The 17,058-nt window shown below is 43.6% G+C and overlaps 1 protein-coding gene across 9 annotated transcripts in view; it reads left to right on the forward strand.

The window, feature by feature from the left end:
- The window catches only part of SIL1 (SIL1 nucleotide exchange factor), a 241,742-nt gene that overhangs the window by 44,185 nt on the left and 180,499 nt on the right, over nt 1-17,058 (forward strand). For 2 of the 9 annotated variants that reach the window (XM_044226477.1, XM_044226482.1), the window contains exon 2: nt 9,937-10,011. The exons of 6 other annotated variants lie outside the window; for them this stretch is intronic. In XM_044226477.1, coding sequence (XP_044082412.1) covers nt 9,937-10,011 — 75 coding nt within the window. Of the gene's footprint in view, nt 1-9,936; nt 10,012-17,058 lie in introns of those variants that run through there. One more of the 9 variants, XM_044226501.1, reaches the window with a different exon arrangement.

A 17,058-nucleotide genomic window follows, 5' to 3' on the forward strand; every position in this document is an offset into this window, starting at 1 on the left:
GCTGCGGCAAGGCGTTTTTGTATTTACCTGGAGAACGTGGAAGCCTTTCTTAGTCATGGTGGTGAGATGATTGGATCTGCAGTATGAACAGATCACTCTGTCAGATGGTACACTGGATGGATTTTGATGAGGGAGTGAGAATGAAGATCAGAAAAAGAGCATTGCTGTGATAGGTGACTTGTTTTCCTTTAGTCAGCTAAATGGTAATTTTGAGACCGCCCCCCCCTCCCCGAAGTGTTGATAGTCAGTGTGTTGTTGGGGCCAGCTGGCCACTCAGCAGACATGGTGGCTCAGGGTGCTGGCATTTGGCATCTTTCCACCTTCCCGGAAAAAGGCCTGGAGGTTTCAGGCCTGTCACTTGTTAACATCTGACAGGTACAGAGCCCTTTGTTAACCTGTTTTCTTGCTGTCCCTCTGTTGGCTGTCACTACTGGGCAAGAGCTACCCCTTTCACTTTGGACCACTTAAGCCACTGACATGGGCAACTACCTGAAATGTGATGTGCCAAGTTAGCAAAGCCAACACCTGCGGTTTATGTAACATTCAGTTCTGGTTGATGTAGGTGTGCACATGTTCTCTCTTGGCAGTAGCCAATGTCTGGAGGGCTGGAAATGGGCTGTGATTGCTCTTGCTACTGTGTAGCTAGGAAGACTGAGGTACAGGAGAGACCTGGGGTGTAAAGAAGCCCGGGTCAGAGTCACATGCTGTCAGACCAAGTGTTAAATGCATGGTGGGTGGTTTCAGACCATGGACTAGAGTCTTTCCTCAGTGGGACAGTAGCCTTGCCCACTGTTCCTTCACGTACTCAGTTGGAAGGCTGTGTAGCACAGTGGGTAGGAGTATGGCCCTTGAACTTGGGCAGACTTCAGGTAGAATCTTAGCCTTACCACTTGCAAGCTGTGTGACTTTAGACAAGTTATTTCACTTCCCTGATTGGTAGTTTTCTTAGCCCTAACTGGGAAATAATAGTACATCTACCTAACAGGGTTAATTGTGAAGTATTAATGAGAATATATGAAAGGTGCTTAGGTTTGTTCACAGGGTAAACACTGAATTAAAAGTGGTAATACTTTTAGTTAAGGTTTATTTGTCTAATTTTTGTTTGTTTTATTATCTGTCTACTATGTGCTGGGCCCCGTGCCGATGGTGGAATGAAGATGTGATCTTGGGGCGCCTGGGTGGCTCAGTTGGTTGAGCAGCTGCCTTCGGCTCAGGTCATGATCCCGGACTTTCAGGATCGAGTCCCGCATCGGGCTTCCAGCTCCTTGGGGAGTCTGCTTCTCCCTCTGACCTTCTCCTCTCTCATGCTCTCTCTCACTCATTCTCCCTCAAATAAATAAATAAAATATTTAAAAAAATTTAAAAAAAGAAAAAAAAGATGTGATCTTGGCCTTGATGTGCTCAGTCTTATGCTCATCGTTGCTGCTTTTGGTTTTGTTCTGTGTGGTCATGGTTCAGCAAAGCAAGGAGGTCTCCTATGGGGTTTCTTTTTATTTTTTTCTTTTCAATAATCACATTAAGTTTATTTAAAAAAAATTTTTTATTAACATATAATGTATTGTTTGCTTTAGGGGTACAGATATGTGAATCATCAGTCTTACACAATTCACAGCACCCACCACACCACATACCCTCTCCAGTATCCATAACCCAGCCACCCTATCCCTCCCCTCCCCAACCCCCAGCAACCTCAGTTTGTTTCCTGAGATTAAGAGTCGCTATGATTTGTCTCCCTCCCCATTTACATCTTGTTTCATTTTTTCCCTCCCTACCCACCAACGATCTCCTGCCCTGGCTCTCAAATTCCTCATATCAGAGAGATCATATGATAATTGTCTTTCTCTGATTGATTATTCTTAGCATAATACCCTGTAGTTCCATCCACATTGCTGCAAATGGCAATATATATATATATATATATATATATTTTTATGACTACATGGTAGTATTCCATTGTGTGTGTGTGTGTGTATCACATCTTCTTTATTCATTTGTTGATGGACATCTGGGTTCTTTCCATAGTTACCTATTGTTCTCATAGAGAGTTTCTTAAAGGGGATCCAGATCAGATGTCCACTTGGTGTTGCTGTCTTCTCCTCTGGGCCTCTCTTCTATGGCCCCGATTCCAGTTTGTTTGCTGCTTAGCTGTAGAGGGTGCTCAGCTTCGGTGTTTTTGTGGGGGGAAGAGTACCCCTACTTCCTGCTTGGACTGCACCATCTGAAACAGCGTTCTGTTTTTCTGCCTTATGAGTACCCATTTCTACTAGTGAACATCCCTGTAATCTTTGGTTTGTTCTTTAAAACATTTAATTGCTGCTCTTTCTTTTCTTTGGTAAAATACTGTGTAAGATGGTTGACCTAAAAGAGACCATGAAAAATAAGCTGGATTGTATTTTTGTAAGGGTTTGTTTATAGTACTGAGTTACTGAAATAGAATACTCCCCAGTGGTCTCAGGGGGGAGGTGACCTTTGTGATGTGATTGTTTTTTTGTGAAGGTGTTGGGGAAGGTTAATTTGATTCATCTGATTTCTTTGGTGGTGGTGGGTAAGGTGGGTGAATGGGAGAGAAAGGACAAAACCTTTAACAGTCTCCGAATTAGAGCCTATATTGGCTGAGAAGAGGAGAGGATGTATTTATCCCGAGTGTCTAGAGCTGCGTGTATAGGCCCTGACCTTTGCCCATGCTTTCTTCCTCATTCATGGTGGTAGAGACTGCCATGATGAGTTTATTTGTCCCTTCACTGACTCACCATTTATGTGTACTGTATACTGTAGAAGGGAATGATTTCCACTTCTGTTAAATGATACCTTTTTGACCATTCCTGGTACTTCAATGACTCAGCTTTCGCATCTGAATGAGAGTGTACTGGTACTCACCTCCTGGGGCAGTTAGGATGAAAGGAGATAATACACTGCAGGTTTCTGGCACATGGTGGATACCTCAGAATGGTAAGGATTATAATGCCTTCAAAGAAGTCAGACCCCATCTGCGAGAAAAGCCACAGATGGGACCATAGGTGCTGAGAAAGGCTGGCGAAGGCCTAGAATTGTGAGACTGGATTTGGCTTGTTAGGGAAGGTTGCTATGTAGCATATTTGGGGTCAGGCCCCAGTCTGTGACCCTCACTGGGTAAGGTGAGTGACTGCTTCAATTAGAGCAGAAAGCAGTAGGCAGAAGTCTTGAGTGGTAAACCAGAAGTGTTGTCTCTCTTCCTCCTGTCAGGGAAGAGGGTAGAGTCAGTTCAACAAAGTGTCTGGGAAACCTTTCTCTTCTGAGCCAGACCAACCTGGGTTCCAGCTCTGGCTCTTCCATATACATGCTTTGTGGCCTCAGAGAAGTTAACTTCCCTTCCTCTCTTTTAGCTTCGGAGTCCTCATCTATAAAATGGAAATGATAATATCTACTTGGGAGTGTTGGGTGAGGGAGGTTTAAATAAAACAACATGCAGTGTCTCACATAGTACATATTCATAGTACAGATAATATTCTGCCATAGCACTGATAGATTACAAAGCAATTAAGCATTTTTCTTAGGAAATTACAGTCTTCTAATTTTTGTGGCTAGATTAATTTTTTGAAAAGTCAGTCTCTGCTTGGATTCAACAATCAACTCAGTAAGTTCTTAGGGAGTCTGTCACTCCCCTGCCTCACACCCTCTGCAGGTTTACAGTCCTGTACTTAGAATAAAGTCCAAACTCTTTACTTTGATTGCAGGCCATTCATGAACAGATCCTGGCCTGCCTTGGAAGCCATGTGTCCTAACTCTGCCCCTTGCCTCATATGTTTTCATCACAGTGACCTTGTACAGAGGGCCTTTGCTCTCACTGTACCCTCTGCCTGGAATACTCTGCCATTATGTTCACTTGATGGGCTCCTTGTCATTCATATCTCAGTTCTGCTGTTACTTAGGAAAAAGGGGCCTGCCCTTCCTCTGTTATAAAGTAACTGCTTATGTCACTGTTAACATAGGCATCTGATATTCTTCTTGTTTGTTTGCTTCTTGTTGATTCTCTGTTTTTCCTTCTGCCAGAATTAAGTTCCATGAGAATAGGGACCATGTCTGTCATGTTCACAGCTGTATTCACAGTGCTAGGAACAGTGCCTGGCACATAGTAGATGATCATACGTTTGTTGAATGAGCTTGTGAATGACAAAGGATTCTGTTATTACTCAATCTGGTTACACAGGTGTTCATATTCATATTGCTTTGTTTTGTAAATAAGTGAAACTAAGATGACTTAATTTCTTGTTCATTACTTATTAAGTGTCTCCCCCCTTCCCCCATTAATTGGAACCTTCTGAGGAGAGGCAGTTTTCCCTGACTTTAGTTTATGTGGCTCTCTTTCTTCTTGGCATTTTGTTATTAGAAAGGGGAGTTTGTGGTTGCTGGACTTTGTGCATTGATTTTTAGGTGTTCTCAGGAAGCAAGCTTTAGTGCATTTGCTTGGAATAAAACAAACAAGAAAGCTCACCAGGACATGGCAAATTTATCTCACTCTGATTTTCTACCAACACTTTCTGCAATACTGCGTAAGTTCTTAGACAAGGACATTAGAGAAGAATTGACAAATTGACACCGGCCAGATAGAAACAAATTCACAAAATGTGAGTGAGTAACAAAGTAAGACGTGGAGAGGTAAGAGAGGATAGTGCTGCTTTATGGCAGTGGCCTGGTTTTTCATGGGTAATAGTAACGGTATGAGTGAGAGATCCTGGACCAGTTAGTTAACTGTTCCTTTGGCAGAGGGCCTTTTATTCTGGGGAACTATACGTGGAGGTGCTCAGGAGTAAGTGGGACTCCAGCCACCTTTGTAAATGTTTGGGTCCTAAATCTGATTAGTCCTCAAAGACTTGGTCTTGAATTGAGAGAATAAAGTCCCAGGCATGGATATGAGCAGGAGAAGGGTATCTGGAGCAAGGTGAGCAGCAGGGGTGGGCTTATATTGCTTTAAAGGTTTTGTATGCTTCAAGAACCATATCTCTGTAGGTACTAGGCTCCACTCATTTCCAAAGCTCCCTTTCTTCTACCCAAAGCTTCCTCTAAGCATGGGTTATCTTAATCTGCCTTAGGTATTGTTGACTTTTCCTATTGATAAAGCTCTCCCTTATTGATAAAGACTGCAACAGCCTCCTTGTCAGTTATGTCCTTGCTCATTTTCCTCCTTTGAAGGACTTAGCCTTGTGGTTAACTCAGGGTATTTGGTCACTCTGGCAACCACCTTTTTTGTTGTTGTTGTTGTTAAAGATTTTATTTTTAAGTAATCTCTACACCCAACATGGGGCTGGAGCTCACGACCCCAAGGTCAGTAGTCATACTCTGTACCATGGAATCAGTGTCTTACTGTGCTATAGTTACTGACTATCCTCTATCCATTTGGGATAATCTTTAATTTATGTTTAAACTTACTTACAAGTCCACTTTTGGTGAAGCTCCCAACCCCCCTTATAGCAGGAATTTTAGCTATAAGCCAGCAGGGTAGGTTTTTGAAGATTCTGGTACAAGAAGGTGGCAGAAGGTGGTAGAACAGTGGCTCTCGGGACCAGCTTTTTCTGGGCTCAAAAATTATTGAGACTTTTCTTAATTCTTTCACCTCCTCTCTTCAGTCCTTTCTCGGCTAATTGATAATCCCTATTCCTTTCTTCTGTGCTCTGTTTCTTTGCCTTGGAGGTGTTTCTGCAATTCTTACTCAGAAGAGCGTTTGCTTTCAGAATCTTTCACAGCTTTCTTATGGCCAGAGTTGTAGGTAGCATGCTAAGCTCCATCTCTTCCACCTGCTAGGCTAAAACATGTCTTCTGTGATTGTAGAAGTTTGGTTGGGGTGGGCAAAATGCTTTTTATACTCTTATACCCCGTTGTGATTGTCCTCCATAATTTGGTATCATTTAAAGGTGGATTAGCCAGTGAGTCCCCGAATCAAAGATGCTCCTGACATTCATGGGTGTTGATGGCCTCAATTTCTCCGCGTAATCAGGCTGTTTAACTAATTAATTAATTAACTTACTTTTGGTTAAAAAGTAAACAAACTCGCATCCCTTTATTTTGGTTTGCATTGATTTTTCTCTCCTTTCTAAATCCTGAATGAGAACTTCTTCAAAATGAATTGTCAATCTTTATGTATTCACAAGGATTTGGAGGATGAGACCTTGCAGCCTTGCCCCAATATTCTTTACCTGTGCATCCCATAGAATGATAGACTGCTCTAGACCTATAAATACAGAAAACAAACTGATGGTTGCTGGAAGGAGAGAGGGGTAGGGTAGGGGGAGTGGGCAAAATGGGTGAGGAGGAATGGAAGATACAGGCTTCCATTTATGGAATGATTGAGTCCTGGGTGTCCCAGGCACAGCATAGGGAGTAGAGTCAATGACACTGTAAAAGCCATGGTATGGTGACAGTTGGTAGCTACACTTGCTGCATCTCTATACTGTACACCTGGAAGTAATATAACCTGGTGTGTAAGCTATACTCAGATAACAATAACAAAAATAATGGACCGCTATGGAAATAGCTCTCAAATGTTTCTGTTCTCTTAGACACACGTGTGTACACACGTGAACACATTCATTTTCTGAAGAATGGATGGTCCTCTAGGAGGAATTCATCCTGTTTCATGTAAACGCCTTCCATTACAGTGACACTCTGGAGACTTTGTGAAAGGTAGAAACAGGGAGGTTTTCCTTTTTTTCTTTCCCAAAAGGCCTCAAAGCTCTTAAAATAAACCTTAAAGAACCTGCTATACTGAGCTTTAGCTCTGAAAGCAGACACATTGCAAACCTGGTGCAATAAGACTCCTCTTCTCTGATCTTTTTTCCTTTTTCTCTCTCAACTTATTTTAACATCCCCTTTCATGGTCTTACCTTTCTAGAAGGTTGATTCAGTCTTTCCTTGCCAGCTCTTGGCAGGAGAAGCGTCAGGACTTCCAGCCCTAATTTATGGTTTATATTCCTTCTCCATTCCCTCCCTTTGCCGTTATGGAACCTAATCTCGTGGCATCCTGCTGAGCTCCCCCCTGTCAGAAGGGACAGTGTTACCGCCAGTGACAGGTAGCTTTGGAATTTGATGTCGGTACTAGTGATTTGGGCAGAATTTGGGAGCCTGTTTTGTGCGTGTGCTGCTGCCTGAGAAAATGGGGCTTTTCTCGCTTTGGGTACCATCTTTCCCACTGCCTGTCTAGCCCCAGTGAGTCCTGTTGCCAGGGGAGATGAAATGGAGAACTCTTTACCATGATAAATTCTGGGATTTTATCCTATGAGGTAACAAAGTAGCCTTTCAGAACAGGATGTAAGGGAGTCTCCTTGCAGTTCCCATGGAACAAGTTAACCTTTCAGTTACATTTTTCTACATCTTTGGGGGCCCATTTGACGGGAGCTAAAGCAGTAATTACTCTAGGCAAAGAAAACTTATTTGGAGCCAGAATATTTTAATAAGAAGCTTAAAAAACCAGAACCTGCTGATACATGATAAATAGAAATTGGAGCTTTGTTCTCTTCTTATGTAATCCTTCCCTTTTTGCATTATTATGGTTTTTGGTTTTCTTCCCGAAATGTGAGGACTCTCCATTATTCCTCTGGTAGTGGAATGAAGATGTTGGTGTTGACTGCCTGCCTGCTGAGTAAACAGGTAGAGAGAGCAGAGGTGAGTTGCCTTCAGGTACTGCTAAACCTTGGGGTTTTCATTCACCTGGGAAAGGGGTAAGCTTGGGATAAGCTTGCTTTCATGTTCAAGTTGATTCATATTACCCCAAGGATTCCTTGGGACTGACTGTTTTTTCCAGATGATTCTGGGAAATGAGCAGTGAAGGGAATTTTGTGGAAGATTTTAAGAACATATTTGCCAATCTTTCTGAGCACTCAGAAGCTTAGGCAAAAATAGGTAGATTTGTCTCTTTAAGGTCTTCTCTAGGTGACAGTGGTAAGGCTATCAATTCATCTGAGGAATTGATGTCATATGAGTCTGATGTTAAGAGCTTGACTTTGGCGTTAGATGTGTTTTGTAATTCTGGCTCTGCCACTGTTTAGCTCTCTGACCTTGAAAAGTGATTTAATCCCCGTGAGTCGCAGCATCCTCATCTCTAAGAGGGGACTAATGGCATAGGGTTGTTGGTGCCCTATGCCTATGGCATAGGGTTGTGGGTGCCCAACATAGAGTGAGTAAATACCCCCTGAATATTAGATATGGTTGTTATTTTGAGATACTGATGGAAAATCAGATGGAACCTTCTTGGCAAGAGACAAGAAGGTAGGACGTTGCTCAGAAAACCTTGAAGGTAAGGGGTTGAGGGAGAGGAGAAAAAAGCATCTAGCAAAAACAAGTGTGGGAGAATTCTGGGTCCTCAAATGAGTTACCTATTGTTTCACTGCCTATAAGTCCCAAGTCTTCTCCTTTGGTAATCCACCAAGTTGATTGTTTTCCCAGAAATCCTATCTGTGTGTTGACTCCTCAGCAAAGACTGAATAGCCACATCAGCCACAAATGTCCTGCGTTAGCAAGACATCATTATTTTTACAGAGCACACTGCTGTGTTTTACCACCTGCACTTTGAAGTGTTAAAAATAATTAAAGCTGAACCATATTTGTCAGAATAGGTTCAAAAAGTGCATTTTGGGATGCTGTACCTTTGTTCTGACAATGTGTTCTTATTAGTTTGCTTGTTAATTCCAGGATTGGTTAACTTGAGGCACCTCTGGGCCAGCCTGCTCACACCAGTATTTACCCCAAGGGCTTAGAGAGAGGAGTTCAGTATAACTCACTCCTTTCCTCTGTGTTCCTGGGAAGTCATCAGGTGGTGAGCAGAGGATAGAGGGGCACTGAGCTATTTGGAGCTGATAACTCCTTCCTAGATGTGTCTTTGAGGGGAAAGAAATTGTAGACTGGATGGAGCAGAGCAACAGAGGTTAGGAGCTTTGCGGTGTTGCGCAAAACAGTTAAGTGCAAACAGATTAGATGAAAGCCTTTATTAGAAGGTTTGGTGTGGGGACGCCTGGGTGGCTCAGTTGGTTGGACGACTGCCTTCGGCTCAGGGCGTGATCCTGGAGTCCCGGGATCGAGTCCCACATCAGGCTCCCAGCTCCATGGGGAGTCTGCTTCGCTCTCTGACCTTCTCCTCGCTCATGCTCTCTCTCACTGTCTCTCTCTCTCAAATAAATAAATAAAATCTTTAAAAAAAAAAAAAAAGAAGGTTTGGTGTGTTTTCTCATCAGGATTTTTTGGAATATGGGCTGTTTCACTGCTTACATGATAGTTAAAATACTAAGATAATGGCTGGGCCTCTGATAAGCCTTTCCTGTGATATGGGAAAAGGAAAGAGACTTGTTTGGGGGCCTGTAGCAGAGGAGTTGTCACTGCTAAGTACTTCAAGTCTTGGTGGGGTCACCCATCAGACAGAGCATGGGTTTGGCTTGGTGAGGCTTTGTGCAGAAAAGGAGCAAAGCACAGGGCTTGAGAGTGTAGGCCTTGAGTCACCAGGTCCCAGGTTTGGACCCTGACTTTGCTCTCCTAACTGGGTATATTCGTTTCCTGTAGCTGTTGTAACAAGTTAGCACAGATATGGTAGCTTAAAACAGCAGAGGTGTATTCTCTCCTAGTTCTGGAGGCCAGAAGTCTAAAGTCAATACCCCAGGGCTGAAATCAAGGTGTTGGCAGGGCTGTACTGCCTCCAGAGGCTTTAGGGCAGAGTCTTTCCTTGCTTCTTCCAGCTGCTGGTGGCTGCTTGCATTCCTTGGATTGTGTTCATATACTCTCAACTTCAAGTTCAGTATCTTCAAATCTCTGTGTGTCTTTACATCACCTTCTTTTCTGTGACTGTGTCAAATCTCCCTCTGCCTATGTCATATAAGGACACTGTGATTGTATTTAGGGCCTTTCTGATAATCCAGGATAATCGGTTTAAGATCCTTAACTTAATCATATCTGCAAATACGTTTTTTTCCTTAAAAGGTAAAATTTACAGGTTCTTCTGGGCCTTAGAACCTGATCTCTTTGAAGGTCTGCCTGCCATACTGGGTGACCTTGGTAAGTGACTTTGACCAATGTAAGTTTGTTTCTTTATCTGTAATATAAAAATGGTAATTGTATATTCTGTGCCTCATTTCCATGAGACTTAAATGAAACCCTGCATGCCAAATACTTGGCACTTAGTACCTACTATTATTTATGTCCACGTTTGTTACTCATTACTGTTAAACATTACTATTATTGTTATTTAGCTATCTTCTGTGAAAGAGAGAGGACTAGTTTCTTAAGAGTTTATTTGACTTGGGGCTGCCCCCTGCCCCTACCCTAACACTCAGCTTGGCCCTCATAGCTCTAGGATCTTTGGCCATTATCCCCCCCTACCCCCATAGTCAGCTGGTGTATCCCCAGGCCACTTTTGTTTTTTTACCCAGTCCTCCATTTTTCCTCAAGGCCACTCTCTTAGCTACTCCTCCATTTTCCTTTTTCAGTGAATGAGCTGGTGTGTGGCAATAGGTCTCACACTTCAGGGGGTGTTCATGTCTCCTCAAAAGCCTATGTTGAAATTGTAACTCCTAGTGTGGTAGTATTTGGAGTAAGGAAGTAATGTTAAATCAGGTCACAAAGGTGGGGCTCTGATAGAATTTATGTCCTCAGAGGAAGAAACACCAGAGAGCTCTTTTCTCCTCCGTGCCATGTGAGGGCCTAGGGAGAAGGTGCTTGTGTTTAAGGCAGGAAGAGAACTCTAAGTAGAAACCAAACGGGCTTGATACTGGATTTCTAGCCTCTGGAACTGTGAGAAAATATACACTTCTGTTGTTCAGGCTATCTAGTCTATGGTGTTTCATTGTAGTAGCCCTAGCAGACTAAGTAGAGGGGAGTATATAACCCGACTCTTAGACCTACTTGTGCCAGACACTTGTGTAGAAGCTTGGACTCTGGAATTATTCCAGTTACCATTCAGTGTAGTTTGCTGGATTACTGTTTTCCCATGGATAATTCTAGCTCCATAATGAAGCATGGAAGAATATTATTTTTACAGTGGTATTTAGTATCTGATAGCTATTAGCCAAAAGGTACATGTCCCCAGTGAGGTACTGTAAATACATTTTATCTCTTCTATTACCTGCTGTTTCATGAACACATCCCTGAAGCATTTTAATCTTGTTTTTCATACTTGTCTTCAAGTGAGGAATTGTTCTGATTTGCAACTTCAGGGCATAATTACTATGTTCATTAATTTCTGTTCTTTTCTTCCCCTCCATTTATTACTGGTTTCTTGAGAAAATTTTTCCCTAAATCTACACTAACTGGAGACAAGTCACTTGATTAAAAGGGTGTTTTACAACACGGGTTTCTCTGGCTCTCTAGGCGCATTGATAGGAGGGCTGTGTCAGCATCTTCTTAGCTGGGGTGAGGGTCTCCCTAGTCTGGGCTTAAATGAGTAAGAGACTTTTTTGCCGGAGGGGTGGGGTGGGAGGGCTGAGCTCTCTCACTGCAGGCTGTAGGGCAGAATATTTTTTGCACTGGGGTATTCCTGGGGAAGGGGTGGGAGAAACTCACCTTTTTTTTTTTTTTTTTTTTTCTTTTCAGAGATTCACTGATAGACATTAATTGAGCATGTGCTACATATGAGGCATTGTGCACAACACTATGAGTAACGTGGTTTTTGGCTCATAGGGATGCTCAGTGCATGTTGATTTAAGTGAACGTGTGGCTAAATAGAGTGACCTTAGTATGCACAGAGACTGAATGCAAGCCCAGAGGCTCGTGGATTAAGGGTGCTATAACCTCCCTGGAAAGGTAACACGATTGGTCGCATCCTCATGAAGGCCATGATGCCCTAGCACTTGGATGTGCAAGAGGAAACGGTACAAGAAGAAGGCTGTGTTGAGGATGGTTTAATTTTTTCTGGTATTTTGGCCTTGTGAGTCCCCTTTTCTTTTCATTGTAGACAGGGATTGTTAAGTATGTTCGTGTAAGTGCAGATGTTTCATAAAAGTCAAGTGATCACCCAAGGCAGCTGAGGGAGGAGATGGAAAAATAGTGGTTTCGACAAGTTGGTTCAGGTTAGGGCAGAGGCAGGGATGTATGTGACTGACATGCTGGGGGAAAAGAACTGAAGAAGATGAGAAAGCAGAAGCCAAAAGGATTTGAATTAATCTGGAGCTAAACGGAAGCCCAGCTTAGAGAATACTGATCTGGGCTAGGTATTCAGGGAAAGAGTGCTGGAGAGATTTCTGTGAGAATGAGGAGAGATAGAGAGTAGTTAGTCTGGAACATGGCTCGGGAGGGGAGGGAACAGTGGGTAGAATGGCTGAAATCTTTCCTCCACTGCCCCCACCCCATGTTTCTCTGCATTATGATACTTGTCATACCGTGTGGCAATTTTTTGTTTATATGCCTTTTCTTCTAGAAGGGAGGAGAAGTGGCTTGGTCATCTCTATCTTGGTTACTTGACACTGTATGCAGCACATAGCATGTGCTGCCTACATGACTGATTGAACATGTGTGAGGTTAAGGCCTTGGGTGAGCTATCCATTAATGACCGAAATGTGAGAGGTTGAGGTTGGGGTGTAGGGGAGATGAGCACATAACTGGCTGGGGTATAGGGGGGTGAATTAGGATAGAACTGAGAAGTGAGCCTGACATAGAATCTAAATCATCCTTTAAGAATTTACTGAACATTTCTCCTGTGTCAAGTGCCAAGAGAGCTGTGCAAAGTGAACATGGTCCCTGTTCTTAAGATGCTTGGGACAACCATATTATAAGTGTAGTAAATGGTGTCATCCAGTGGGGTATGCATGCTGTTGCAGCACACATTCTGTCCAATGGAGAGGGTCAGTGGCAATGCCCTGGAGGAAGTGTCTTTGAGGGTGAGGAGGAAATTTTTTAGGATGGTAGGAATTTGCCACATAAAGATGAGGGGTAACAGAATTCTGAGCAGAGGGAACGAGATGTCTTAGAGCCCTGGAAACAAGTTTCATAAAGCCAACAGTAGATAGGGAGAGGAAAGAGACAAAGCTGGAGTTACTGATCTTGGCTTGATGGTGGACAGCCTGCGTGTGAAATTTGGCCTTGATCCTCAGGGCCCTGGAAAACTGTTGGATGGTTTCAAGCAGATGGGGGTATAAAATCGTGTTCATGTTCTGGTTATAGAATAATTCATCTGGCATTTAATCAAGGTGTGTACTTGTAATGTGCTGACATTTTACCCCACGATCCTTTGACATTGCAACAAAGTCTGCCCATTTGCTTGAAATCCCTGAGTTCTGGATCCTGAAGTGGGGTGGAGAGGTAGTTCCGCCTGCTGTAGGCCTGAGTCTCTAGTGTTTGATCTCAGGCTCAGACGGCTCCAGCTCTGTTGCTGACTGAGTGTTGGGAAGGACTGCAGCTCCCACGGCTTCTGCAGCTGTTCCTGCTCTCACCTCAGCCCCTTCACAGCAGCTGGCAATTCCTCAGCCACCACACATTCCTCTGCTCTGTGCTGTCAACAAATGGAAAATTTTTATGACAATGTCAAATAATGGGATAGGTTTTGAATAGTAGAAGTGAAAAATAAAGACCTCCTTGCCCTTTCTCCCTGTAAGGGAATTTGAAAAATGGAGAAATTCTAAGTTGTATGTTAAATATCCTTGGGGTTTCCTTTCCTTTCCTTTTGAATATTTTTATATTAACCAAAAATCTGGTAGAGACACTTGTGGGAAGATAATTCCTTTTGGCTGGAGCTTAAGCTCCACATCGTGAGCTTTTTAATTGTCTTTCATTGGAGGTGGGTTGGGACCCAACTGTGCAGTCGCCAGCACTCATCACAGTCCTGTTGCTGTGCGAATTAGCTCTGTGAATCTGTATGTTTTCCCCTTGTACCTACCTAATGAAAGCCAAATTAAATCAATTTTTAATCAAGGAGATGAATGACAGGTTCTTCCTCAGAAAAGAAACCACAAGGCCCCAAAGTACTGGATATAATAAAAAGTGAAGTTTTTATTTGCTTATGTGCTGTTAGGCATGGCTTTAATGTCAGGAAAACAGGAGGTGCCATTAAAATAGTATTCAGAAATATGCCATCCCAGAGAGATGAAGGAGAGTGCTTTTCTCCCTGCCCCGTTTCTCTTTCTTAGGTCGCGCATGCCTGTGTGTTCAAAGCATTCTGCCCAGGTACAGAGTACCTAGTAGGTGCTTTGAGACAGAATGAGTGAACATTTGATTTTGAGCAGGTCCTTCATGCTGCTCCCACCCTCCACCTCCTCAGCCTATTTCTTCCTTCCATTTTCCATTTGTTCATTCATTCAACATACATTTTTCCTTCTTGACAGGTGGGAAGGTCATTGGTAGGGAATGTAGTGAAGGGAAGTTTCCGTTGAGGCTGAGAGACATGGCTGGATCTCTTCTTTAATACCTGTTTTGTCTTTTATTTTGGGGAATTGATTTCTAGGCTACTATGGGCACCCACATTATCCTCCCAAAAATTGCTTTCTTCCATCTGCTTGCTTTGGTGGAAGGAAATGGCTTCCCTTGTGGTGAGGGAGGATGGTAGAGCCAGTAGGGGTGAAGACTCTTGAATTCAGTGGCTGTCCCCATAGCTTGTCTCTTTGTACAGTGTGTGGGGGGGCATTGTGCAGAGCTCAGCTTGCCTCCACTGTGATTTGATTCCCATAATCATGGGTCTGGCTTTGGCCTCTGGGCTCCCAATGCATTGGCATCTCCAGAGGATTCAGGCAAGGCACCAAATCCTTCCTGCAGCCCATGTTGCAGCTTGTTACTGTGATTGAATGGGCTCCCTGAGTGTGACTCCTCATCTGAGGAAGAAAGTGGCTTTTATTGAGAGCCTTTGCAAAGGAGGAACTCAGGAGACTGGATTTTGGGTACTCCACAAACCTTGGGCTGAGCAAATAAGAGATTAAGTAAAGCTGTGTTGCTTCTGCTTCCTTATTGTGCTGACTGGCTTGGTTCTGGCTTCACCGAAAGCCTGCTTGGGTGGCCCTCACCTGAGAGGTGGGCGGTGGCTATAGCAATTTGGTCAGATGAGCAGAAGGGAAATAGTAGATGAAATTGACTGTGTTTGGTGTTGGATGGGCAGAGCGGTGGGGGTGGGAGGAAGGAGACGGAGGTATTGTGGAGAGCTTCCTGGGTTTCTGGCTTTTGCAGTAGGGCTAGGCAACCTTAAAGGATCAGGAACGTTGGGGGAAGAGCATGAGTTGAGATATGAACTTGCTGAATGTGAAGCATACAAGGAGAGTGGAAAGCAGGCATATCCTTCAGGGAGATGTGGCACAAACACTGCCTAGATTCTCAAGCTGCTTTCCTGTTTAAGTTATCTGCTGGGGTTTTAGGCCACTGTGGGGAGTAATACAGCCCAAATCCAGATTCTGTTGACTGGCTCTTTCTATTAATAGATACTGAGAATTTGCAAGAGCTAACAAACCACTGAACTGCAAGGCAAAGGAATGAGTTCATAAGCAGAGTTCACAAACAATGGTGACCTTCTTATCTTATCTTAGCAGGCACATAGCAGGTCTCCTTTTCCCCTTCCTAATCTCCCTTTCACTGTGGGCAGTTCTTCAGATGCCAGAGGTTGGCCACGACAGTGCAAAGAGCTATGTGTTTGAAGCTCATCTGACCTGTCTGGCAAAGAGAGTTCTTGTATGTCTTGATGCCACCTGCCATAAGTCCTTTGCTCCTGCTATTGTTGAAATAAATGCATGTTCCTAGTTTCGTGCCTCCAGGTCTTCAAAAATCCCTCTTGCCTCTGCTTGGGATGCCTTTGTCATTGTTTGGCTGATTCCTTTTACTCTTTTCATCTTTAAAACTCACCTATTCCAGGAAGTCCTTTCTGACCCCCTCTGTCTCGATGAAGGTTCTCTCCTTCTCAGAGCCATCTGGCCACATCTGTGTGGGCTCTTTCAAACCAGTGCTTACTATAATGACTGAGGGACTCCTCCATCTCCATTGGCCATTTTGAGGACTCCTAGAGATCAGGACCTTGATTTACTTAGCCTTTGTATCTCTAGCACTTGGCCTAGGCTGGCTTGCAGTGGGTCTCAATACATAGGTATTGAAGGACGAATAATCCGCCTGTTGAATGTTTTGGAAGTGGTGGCAACTGGACATATGTTTCTTAGTAGATGGTAAGGATTCCTTCATCTTTTCTGTTCTCTAAAGAACAGAAATTTTGTTCTTTATAGCTCTCCTATATGGGAGAATGGACAAGGTCTTGTAAAATATTTTTCTGGGGGCGCCTGGGTGGCTCAGTGAGTTAAAGCCTCTGCCTTCGGCTCAGGTCATGATCTCAGGATCCTGGGATCGAGCCCCACATCGGGCTCTCTGCTCAGCGGGGGGCCCGCTTCCCCTCTTTCTCTGCCTGCCTCTCTGCCTACTTGTGATCTCTCTCTGTGTGTCAAATAAATAAATAAAAATCTTAAAAAAATTTTTTTTCTGAATTGGTGGGACTATTAACTTCTTATTTGAGGTTGTAATGGATTTGGCGTGGGTGAGGCACTGCAGGTAGTAAGTGAACATCATGTCTGGGCTGTGTGGGCTTAGTGCTTTTCTGTTTCTCTGGATGCTCTCCATGTTTTTGTGAGTGGCAACCCAAACATCTGGCTTCTCTGAACCCAGGGCTTGTTGCCTAGTTGTTTACTATTCTTTTTTTTTTTTTTTTTTTATTTGAGAGAGAGAGATAGTGAGAGAGAGAATGAGCGAGGAGAAGGTCAGAGAGCGAAGCAGACTCCCCATGGAGCTGGGAGCCTGATGTGGGACTCGATCCCGGGACTCCAGGATCACGCCCTGAGCCGGAGGCAGTCGTTTAATCAACTGCGCCACCCAGGCGTCCCAATGTTGCCTAGTTGTTTATGGGAGTGGTTGCCTTTCAGGGTTAAGAGGCTGTAATATTAACGAAGCTTTTTCTACAGTGTTTTCTGTTGGCATTACCAGGGGCCGTAGTGGCTGTTTTAAGGAGAGCTGCCATAAGAGGAATCCCTGAACACTGAGAGACAGGATGAACTAATTGGAAAGAATTGCCTCCTACTCTGTGGCAAGGCACACTCTTCAGGCAAAATAGAAGGTGTAGGGAAAGTCCTGAGTAACAGAGACAAAAAAGTAAGGCTA

Source organism: Neovison vison, chromosome 1, assembly GCF_020171115.1.
Source record: "Neovison vison isolate M4711 chromosome 1, ASM_NN_V1, whole genome shotgun sequence".
Classification (NCBI taxonomy): domain Eukaryota; kingdom Metazoa; phylum Chordata; class Mammalia; order Carnivora; family Mustelidae; genus Neogale; species Neogale vison.